This window comes from Bison bison, unplaced genomic scaffold (genome assembly GCF_000754665.1).
Source record: "Bison bison bison isolate TAMUID 2011002044 unplaced genomic scaffold, Bison_UMD1.0 scf7180017864371, whole genome shotgun sequence".
Classification (NCBI taxonomy): domain Eukaryota; kingdom Metazoa; phylum Chordata; class Mammalia; order Artiodactyla; family Bovidae; genus Bison; species Bison bison.
The window spans coordinates 11,615,459-11,625,664 of record NW_011494943.1 but is presented as its reverse complement, the minus strand read 5'-3'; the positions used below and the strand labels follow the sequence as shown (position 1 = coordinate 11,625,664).

The 10,206-nt window shown below is 57.1% G+C and overlaps 1 protein-coding gene across 1 annotated transcript in view; it reads right to left on the bottom strand.

Moving 5' to 3' along the window:
* The window catches only part of BAIAP2 (BAI1-associated protein 2), a 53,319-nt gene that overhangs the window by 31,396 nt on the left and 11,717 nt on the right, over positions 1–10,206 (bottom strand). The window contains exons 2-3 of the mRNA XM_010856302.1: positions 6,856–6,931; positions 5,241–5,327 (exon numbers count right to left, since the gene is read on the bottom strand). Coding sequence (XP_010854604.1) covers positions 5,241–5,327; positions 6,856–6,931 — 163 coding nt within the window. The remainder of the gene's footprint in view (positions 1–5,240; positions 5,328–6,855; positions 6,932–10,206) is intronic.

Here is a 10,206-nt window from a genome sequence, read left to right as displayed (position 1 = left end):
GGTGGACATACCCTTGCTCCTGCCTCCACCCCTCCTGGTGCCCTCGCTGTCCTCAGGTCGGGGCTGCAGCTTAACTCCGGCCCGTTATCCCTCCCGTGGCCCCAGGAGGCCGCATGCCTCCTCCACCCTTGGGATGCTTCGTTCTCCAGGCCCCCTGGGGCCCTCCCTCAACATACACACTGGAGCCGATGTCTGGAAATTTCACAGCACCTACCCAAGGATAAGGACCTCAAAAGCTTCCAGGAGAGGAAAAACAGAAAACTCACGTTAAAAAAAAAAAAAAAAGCCACCAAGGCACTGAGGACAGCAACACCGGGAGTCAGAAGAAAGGAAGCGATGCCTTCCAACTCTGAGGGGTGTGAACTTCCACCTGGAATTCTAAGCCATCAGCGTGAGACAGAAACATCTATAGACAGACATGCGTTCAGAAATATGTTTCCCCTTTTCCTGCTGAGGAACCACTAAAAAGAAGGATGGTCGCCCTAATTGAGGGAGTAAGACAGGACCCAGGATGCAGAAAATACAGTCCCAGGTGGAAGAAGGGTGTCCCATGCATGCCCAGCCCAGCCACTGGCCCGGGGGGGTGCGGGGCTTCAGGAGGCAGGTTCTAAGATGGGGAGAAGCAGCCAGGTTAACGGGACCACCGCCAGCTGGGAGGAACCCCAGAGTGCAGTCTCGGGTTTGGGACTGAGTTCATGATAGCAAACTGACAACTATGCAAATCAAGGCAGGCAATTATTACCTCTAGGAAAAACAAAGCTGTCAAAATAGTAATGAAAACCTATGGACCACAGTTCAGGGAAAAAAAAAATATCACTCAACTGGACTTCATTAAAACTAAACATTTCTGTTCTAAAACCACTGTGACAAAAATGAAAGGCCAATGAGTCTGGGAGACAATATTTGCAAAGTGTGTATCTGACAGAGCACTTCTACCTAGAATACAGAGAGAACTTTCACAACTCAATCAGAAGACAAAAACCCAACCAAAAAAAGGGGACAAAGACCTGAAGAGACACTTCACCAAAGATAAACAGCAAACAGCACATGAAAAGATGCCCGACATCATTAGTTCATTAGAGAAATGCGGATGCGGAAATGCCCCAAACTGGAGACAAGCCAAATGCCCATCAGCAGAAGAACATATAAACAATAGGGCATGTCCACACAGCGGAAACTACTCGTCGTGAAGGCAGGATGGTCTGGAGGTATGTGTCACACTGGGATGACTTTCAAAACAATCATGAGATAAAAGAGGCCAAACAGAGAGCACAGCACACCCTTCGCGAGTCAATTTAGAGAGACTCCAGCAAATGCGCGCCAAGTCTCAGGGCAGAACGCACGGCAGTGGTTGTCTGGAATGGGGTGGGCTTGGAGTGAGAGAGGCAGGAGGTGTTCTCAGGGGCTGATCGCTACCTGGGCAGGTGTGCGCTACCTGAGCACATGTGCGCTCACGTCTGTCTCATCATGCTTCCATTTCAGACCTGCTGTCCGCTGTGCTGTGAGCTGACTGTTCTGAGCTGAGGATTCCCGCCAGCATCGTACAAAGGCTATATTGGGTACTGATTAAAGCAAAAGTCGTCACTGTTCTCTTGGGTGGGGAGAGAGAAGCAATATCAAAATGCTAAATCCAAATCCTCTAGAAAGATTCATTAAAAAATGTCCAAAATTAAACAGAAGAAACAGCACAAACTTGCCTGTTTACACGTATGGAAGCAAACACAGGCAGAGAACACGCACGGCTGGGAAGTGGGCCTCAGGCGTGTGGGGGGCGGGGGACTTGTTTTTAAACCCGGGTGTGTGCTGCTTTAATAAAAATTCAACCCCAACCGTGTGACTCAGCAGTTCCCCTTCCAGGGATACATGAAGTGTCCACACAGACGTTTGTGCCGACTGCTGACACCAACAGCATTGAAACTGGTCAAAATGTGGAAACAGCCCTGATGTGCATCAGCTGGGGAATGGAATGATATTCCCTTGTGTGGACAAGGGAATCTTATTCAGCCATAAAGAGTAGAGCTGACACACGCTACAACACGGATGCACTTTGAAGACACGTTCGTCAACTGAAAGAAGCTGGAAACAAAAGGGTCGCCACGGGTCAGTGCCCGCTTTCTTCTGTATGAAACGTCCAGGTAAAGCCACGGACACAGACAGCAGGTCAGCGCTTCCAGGGGCTGGGAGAGCGGAGTGACGCTAACGAAGACGGCCTGCATTTCTGGGATGAAGAAAAGTTTGGGGATGAGACAGTTGTGATGGGTGCACACCTCCCTGAATATACTAAAAAGCACAGAGTTGAACACTTTCAATGGTAACTGTATGGCACGTGAATTATGTCCTGATAAAGCTGTTACCTAAAGAAAAAATTGAGCGATGATGTGAGAAGAAAGGCACGCTGGTCTCTGCCTCCCCCCGCCCCCAACAACTTCCTGATATAGAGCTCCTAATCCTATTATCTCCTGGTGATAGCAACGTCCTTTGTTCCAGAGGCAACTCTGCCTGGGCTCCTGGATGGGGGCTCGTCACCAGAAAGACCCAGCCAGAGTCAGAAGTAGAGGCCCCACCCCATCCTCTGGGACAGGGGCTACAGGCTGAGCTAACAACTGCTCATGCCTGGAAACTCCTTAAACACGGGGTTTGGAGAGCTTCCAGGGTGGTGGACACACCTATGTACTGGGAGGGTAGGGTACCCCAACTCCACAGGGACAAAGCTCCTGCGCTTGGCACCCTCCCAGACCTCGCCCTGGGCATCTGCTCCTCTGGCCGCTCACCTGGGTCCTTCATGATACCCTTAAGACAGTAAGCCTGCCCCTGAGTTCTGTGAGCTGTTCCAGCACAGAGCCAGACCTGAGGATGGAGTGGTGGGAAGCCCATTCGTAGCCAAATTGGACAGAAGTGTGGGGAGCTGGGGACCCTCCACTCGTGCTGGCCTCTGGGGGAATGGGGGGGAGCAGTCTTTTGGGACAAGGGTCTGCACCGACACTGGGGAGACGGTGTCGGAAGTGAGCTGAGCTGTGCGACCCCCAGTGGGGTCCTCAGACACTGGAAGGCTCGCTGGTGCTGGAAAACCCACATCTGGTGTTAGAACTGTCATGAGTGGAGGAAACAGGGCCTCTCCTTGGCTGGTGCCTCCCTGCACGCACACAGCGGGAACTCCCATTTGGTGATGGACCCCACGCACCACAAGCCCCTGGAGAGATTTCAAAAACCCACAAGTAAACCAGAAGTTCCAGGATTCAGGCTGGAGCCCAGAAAGCAAATTGAGTGGGGGGAGGAGGGACGCCCCTCCCGCAGCGCCCAGTGTGGCTCCGCCCCCTCCACGAGCAGACTTCACGGCGGGAGCCTGCCATCCGCTCCCGGGCCTGCTGTACAACCCCCAAGGACTTCGACTTCGGGAAATTCGAGAATCGCATATAGATTCGCACATGTTCACCCTCACTATGCGGCCACGTGGGACTTGATCTCCCCATGGCAGACCCTCTCCTTCCACACATGTGTGTGACCACAGGGAGAAGACGCATGTCTCCCCCCGCCTGCCACAATCAACCATGATAAGAAAAGTGCCCCTCTCACAGACAGGAGTCGTGTACAAACACACAGGCTCACACACAACACCCGAACTTCCTCTGAGGAGCCACAGCTGGGAGGCCCAGGAGCACCAGGCAGGGCCCACAGGTGGCCTCTGAGCTCAGAGCTAGCTGGTTTACAGCCATGACTGGTCATCAAGGAGTTCAGGCCCCCATCCACCCAAACACCCAACACATCACCAGCCAGGCCCAGCCTGCAGGCCTGCCCACCAGTGGTGCCCTGGCCTGACGTCCAGGGCAGGTTGGTTCAGTGTCCTCAAGAGGCCACGAGAGTCCCTCTAGAGCTACAGAGGTCTTCCCTGGTGGCTTAGTTGGTAAAGAATACGCCTGCAATGCAGGAGACCCCACTTTGATCCCTGGGTCAGGAGGATCCCCTGGAGAAGAAAATGGCAACCCACTTCAGTACTCTTGCCTGGAGAGTCCCAGGGACAGAAGAGCCTGGCAGGCTATATAGTTCATGGGGTCTCAAGAGTCGAACACGACTTATCAACTGAACCGCCACCACCTAGAGCCACAGAGCTGGACACCAGCCAGCTCTCTGGACACTGAAGAAAGTCCCACAGCCATGTGAGCAGAGCCCGGCCTCTGTGAGGAGTCTGGCCCCGGTCACTCATGCTGCCTGCCCTCGTCTCCACAGTCACCAGCCCCTGCTCCCAGCCCAGGAAGGTCCTGTAGTTGCTTTGGTTTTTACACTGGCCTCAGGGAAACCCAGATGCTGCTGTTGCTCTGCCAGGGTGGCAGTCAACATACCAGCACACCTGGAAGGCCTGCCAGGGACGGTGCTGGCTCAGGGCTGGGACAGTGGGGCCAGCCGGGCCACCGTATCCTCAGACAAGGGAGTGGCGGAGGGCACCACAAAGCCCTGTGGTGGACCGGCCCAGCTTTCAAGGCAGGATGGTGTGAGAAGTTTGAAGGTGGGCTGCTGGCGAGAGTGGGCGGGTTCTGCTGAAGACCACGCAGTGGGCAAGACACAGGCACCTCTGGGAGCCAGAACGAATAGGCACACAGAGAGACCAGATGCCCTCCCACCTGCCAAGAACCTGGGGTTGCGCCAAGGAGCCCACGGCTCTTTACATTCCACACTGTGTGCCTCGATTATAAAAGAAATGTGAGCTGCTGTTGGAAATGTGTCAAACACAGAAAAAGTGGAAGAAAAGAACCCCACCCAGAAACTCCACCTGTTAAGCTTCTGGGGTCTCCATCATGAGATAAGCGTGCTCCCAGGGTATTTTTACAAAATCTGGTCATACTATGCCACGGGTTTGTATCTTTTCTTGCTCATTTTTATACCAGAAATGTTTCCCCACACCATCAAAGGCCATCATCTGAATCCACCTTTTCACATGGCTCCCCTATGCCAGCCAATTCAAGTTTTGCCACAAACACCTATAAACGTGGATCTGCCTGTCCCCTCGTCCCCACACCACGCTTCTAAGGGGACCTGGAGCCGCCTGGTGCACCCTATGCACCCCACAGCCCTCACTAGCTCTGAGGACAACAGTCTGTCTATCAGTTTAGGAAGTCTTTTCTTACTGGACAGGGAAGACACGATCCCAATTGAAAGAAGGGCCAGACACAGGGCAGGTCCCCGATCTGCCTGGGGACATTCAACTTCAGGACCTCCGGGGTCTCTGCCACGGTTCAGAGTCTTACCGAGTTCTTTGGAGCCCTGGCTCTCGCTGGCCAGCTCGCCCATCTTCACCAGGGCATCAAAATAGCCTTTGGCAGCATACGTCACACCTGAGAGAGGAGAGGAGGGGGTGGTTACTTCCCTCGCGAGGAAATTACCACCTGCGGCACCTACTCAACCGCCCTGCCCGCCTGCCACGCAGCCGGCTCTCCTGCGCCCAGCAGGCTCCAGCCGGGGCAGGACCTCCGCCCGTCTCTTGTTGATGTCCTCTTGTCCCAATGCTGAGAGCACCTTCTCTAAGGACACAGTGTACCACTCAGGTCCAGAGCTAATCCAGTCAAATTACAGGGTGCGCCCTGACCACGAGGCCTGGTGTCCCTGACGAGACGAGCACCGACCTCCGGCTGGAGACCTGCTAAGTTGGTTCGACAGGAAGACCCCCCCACAGCCAGCCTGGGCTGAGGAGGACTCTGACAATGTCCTCTGTCTCAGAGTTGAGCTGTGCAAGTGGGAGTGAGTCACACACTCAAATCAGGCTAAAGGCAGCACGGCTGGGGGTGGGGGGTGGGGCCTCACACACCACTTCCCACGGCAACTTCTGCTCAAACCAGAGGCGGACCTGACTTTGCGGGGGATTTGGACGGCAAGCTCCAGGCCAGCTGACTTCCTGGGACCAAGCCTGGGGGCCGCTGCCTGGGGCAGAGCTTCCTTCAGGAATTCAGAGACTCTTCAAAACCTTTGTGGTTTTGTGTGCCCACAAACCCCTTCATCGGACGAGCACCCCCACACCACCCTTCAGGCTGCAAGAAGGACGAGGGCACCTCCAGAGTGGGGCCATGGGGAGCATCCACCATACCTACAGTTTCTAATCCGCTTTCTCCAGAACCCAGTTAGGGGCTTATAACTGGGCTCTTGATCAAATTTTATTTCGGTAGTTTTCAATTAAGTACACGCAGTCTGCTCTGCAGCCCGGGAGCTCGTGTGGGCCCCATGCCCCAGGGGCTGAAGTGCCCGCTGCTGAGCAGAGTAGGCTCCTTGGAAGAAACAACAGGAAAGCCTAGTGGGTCCTGGCCTAGCCTTGGAGGGGCCGAGGGCTGTTGAGGGGCTCCATCCTTTGGGGAGGGCCAGGAAAATGGAGGGGAGGACACCTTCAGACCTCCTCCCACCCCAGTCCACGCAGAACTCATGGGGGGTACCCTGGTGAGGATGGGAGGAGCGGCCCAGAAGGAGGCATGTGCCTCACATCCAAGCAGCCAGGGCGTGTGAGCAGGAGCCCCCAGGCGGGCCGTGATAGGTTCCCTGAAGGCCGTCGACCTGTGTGGCTGAGAGTGAAGTGACGTCGCTCCGAGACAATGCCCACAGGGGTGAGACATGTCCTTGGTTGTTCCTTTCAGAAAATGAACTGCCATCAGCCTGAAATGCGCTGGCTGACCTGCCCACTTGCAGAGTTGGCCCCACGCCCATGGTGTGCACAGAGCATCACAGGCCTCCGTGGTGCGGCACCTACGACCCACACCTGCGCTCAGCCACATCGGGCTTCTGGAAACACCTTCATCCCTCCCTCATCAGGGCCCGTGAAGCAGTCTACCTGCTCGGGCATCCTCACTCCCACCCGCAGGCCAGGGACCCCAGCCTCACCTGCCAGTGCCTTCTCGTAGTTTTTGCCCATGGCGATGAAGTTCCGCAGGCTGGGGTTGAACTGCTCCATGATGGTCTGGAAGAGAGCAGAGAACAGCATTAGGGGCAAGGCACCTGGCTGCTTGGAGGCCTGAATGGTGAGGGAAAAGTCATGCAGGCATCACACATGGGTCAAGCCCATGAAGCCACAGCCGGGCTTCGGGTCCAAACCACAGCTCGGTCCCTGGTGAATGTCCTCTGGCAAGTGATGTTCCAGAGCCTCAGTACCAACACATGTACAGTGGGGGAAAGGCCAGAACCTGCTCTGTCGGGGCCTGGCAGATCAAACAAGTGAGCATGCACAGGACGCGTGGGGCCGCGCCCGGCATATAGCGGCGCTCAGACACGCTGCGCTGAGGAGCCATTACCCCGTCTGGCAGGGCTGAGTCAGTGAGGAAGGCCCCCCAGCAGGCCACACACAAAAGGCTCATCGCCGCCTGGAGCCCCCTCCCACCATGATCTTCACTCAACACATCAATTACCAAACATCAGCTCTGATTAGAGCAATGCTCAGCCTGATTGCAAACACGGCACGATGAATAAGCCAGCAGCTCTGGATCCGCGCACCCGATGGACTCAAGTCTTGGTGCCAATAGCACCAGTTCTTAGATTGAAGAAATCAGATTTTCACTGAGAAGGCCAAATAAATGTTTTAATTACAAGGCATAAAAACAGGCGCATACAAACAACAGCCAAATGTGAGCTCCACTGGGTAATGTGCCCTGACGGTCGGGTGCCAGCCCCCGCTGGTAAGAACACCACAAGGGAAAACCCCGTCTCAGCCACATCCCACATCTCCGGGTCAGTTATCATGATGTGCGTCTGATCTTTGCTCAGGGTAAGAGACAAACGCCGCCAGGGAAGGGAAGTCGCCTGGCCCTGTGGGCAGACCATGGAGGCCCAGGTGCTTCTGCATGAACATGGGCAGTGCTAGCCCCTGCTCACCTGGCACACGGGCAGTCCCAGCCCCGTTCTCCTCCATGCTCCTGGCCCTTAGTCAGTGGGACGAACACAGATTCCAAGAAGAGCTGTGGGGTCACACCCGACGTGTGCCCCAATTCACAGGGCAGGTGCACCTTCCTTTCTGGACATGGCAAAGGGGTGGGCACCTGCCATGTGCTGCACCAGGGCTGAGGCACACAGGGGACGCTGCAGTGACCCCAGAGGACAAAGTCCTGGGAGGGGAGACAGGCCCACGTCACATATGGGCAGGATCCCATGCCCAGAGAACAGGAGAGGACTCAGCTCAGCCGGAGGGGACACTGGGGAGAGAAGCATGTTGTTGACAGAGGAGGGCTTCAGGCAGGAGCATGCAAAGGCCCCGAGGCTAGGGCCTGCTGGGGTGAGGCACAGGATGGCAGGAGCCGGGGAAAGGGTGGTGGGAGGGAAGAACAGGCAGAAGTGGTGCAGTAATGGCCAACCTCCCGCCTCACAACCCGTGGTGGGGACGCCGCTTTCCCCAAGCAGGATGGGAAGCCAAGGGTCTATCCAATACATTTCAAAAGGAAATGTAACCCCCTGGCTGCTCCAAGGAGACCAGATCATAGCCAAGACTGCTCAGACGCAGGCGACCCCTCAGAGCTGCTCAGAAACCTAAGAGGTGAAGGTTCAGTGGAAAGCTGGCCCCATTACAACGAGGGACGGAGCTCAGTGGTCTGGAGACCACTCTGGGGGAGAACCTGAGTCTAGATTCATCCAACCCGAGGAGGGCCTGGGAGTCAGGGCAGGGTGTCAGGTAACAGGCAGTGGATGACAGACTGGCGTCCAGGAAGGCTGCAGAGGGGCCCCAGGTTAGACTGTCTGCCGAGGGTGCACACACAGGCTGGCTGAGCCCTCTGCCTCGATGCTCAACACCACCCAAACCTGTGTTGGGGCAGAGAAGTGCTGGCGGGTGCATGTGTTTGCCTGTTCAAAAGAAACGGACCTGAAGCAGAGTATAGACCCGGTGAGGGTAGCTTCTGACCCCGATTCTGTGCTCCAGACATGCACACGTGTATGTGTGCAGTTTCAGGGTAAGATGTGTGTCTCACTGCAGTGATAGGCACGGGGCTGAGACAGGGACCCCGGGTGGGGGCCTGTGAGAGCCAACCTGGGGCGCAGAGCTCTAGGACCACCCCCAGGGCAGAAGAGGAGGCTCCGCAGCTCCCACCCGGAGCCCCACACACCCTGCGTGACGGCAGCAAACAGCCTGCGGCTGCCCAGGCCAAAAGAGGGGCCACCGCAGCAGCCGCCCACACCCGTCAGTGACACGCGGGCACAGCGGCCAGGTTTCGCTTCCTCAGTGCAGCAGCTGAGCTCATGCACGGGGAATGTGGGTGTGAGGGGGCAGGGCAGGAGGGGCGCTGCGGTGCCGGCCAGGCCACCTGGGCAGGGCACTGCCTGGTCACATGGGTGCCGCTGACTCGCCTGCCTGAGGCAGGGGCAGAGACGTGAACGTTGTGGGGCTGGGGAAGCAGGAGGCCCTCCCGCCCTGGCCGGAGAACTGTCCTTCCTTCCAGCTCCTCACAGACACCGCCCTGGTGAGAGAGTGGGCTCCCGCTGCCTCCAGGTCACTGAGTGCTCAGAACTGCGACCACCAGACACAGGTCAGGTCCAAGACCGCCTTGTCTGGAAGGACCCTGGAGGCCTGAGAAGGGCCTGGCCCCTCTGGTGGGGCTCCTCCCCGTGGGGCCCTTCCTGTGAGAGGGGGCTCTCTCAGAGCCTGAGCCCAAGGCTGTCCCAGGGCTCGGGCAGACGCACTTGGACCCAGGAGGCCATGCTGTCCCCAGGCCCGTGACAGGCCCAAACCCACCCTCAGAGACCTGCAGTGGGGCCCTGGCACCCCAACTGCAAGTGAGCGCTCCCCTAACTAGGGGCCTGGGCAGCCCCTCCACACATCGCAGGGCCCCGGAGGGGCAAGTCAGAGGCCGACAGAGGCCCGGTGAGCAGGCCAGGGAGGCCCAGGGGCTCCGCTACCTGTTACTTTCTCGGAAGTGAGGGAACTATGGCGTCGTTCTGGGGGACTTCACTGGAAGGACGGAGGGAGTTGAGTCAAACCCACAGCACGTGGCCGGGCCTGGAGAAGGGAGCTCGCTTCCTTACTGACGCCAAAGGGCGTGTGCAACAGAAGCCCAGCCCAGGAGGGCGGCCTCCTCGCATGCACCTCTCTGTACCACGAGGCCAACCTCACGCCTGTTGTGGAACTCGGGGGAGCTCAGGAGACGCCCTGCACCGAGACCACTTCCCTGCAGCCAGGACAGAGACCCAGCGACATGAGCAATGACCAGCGCCTTCTGCAAACTCACGCCTGTGCTGTGCAAGTGAAACCAAACC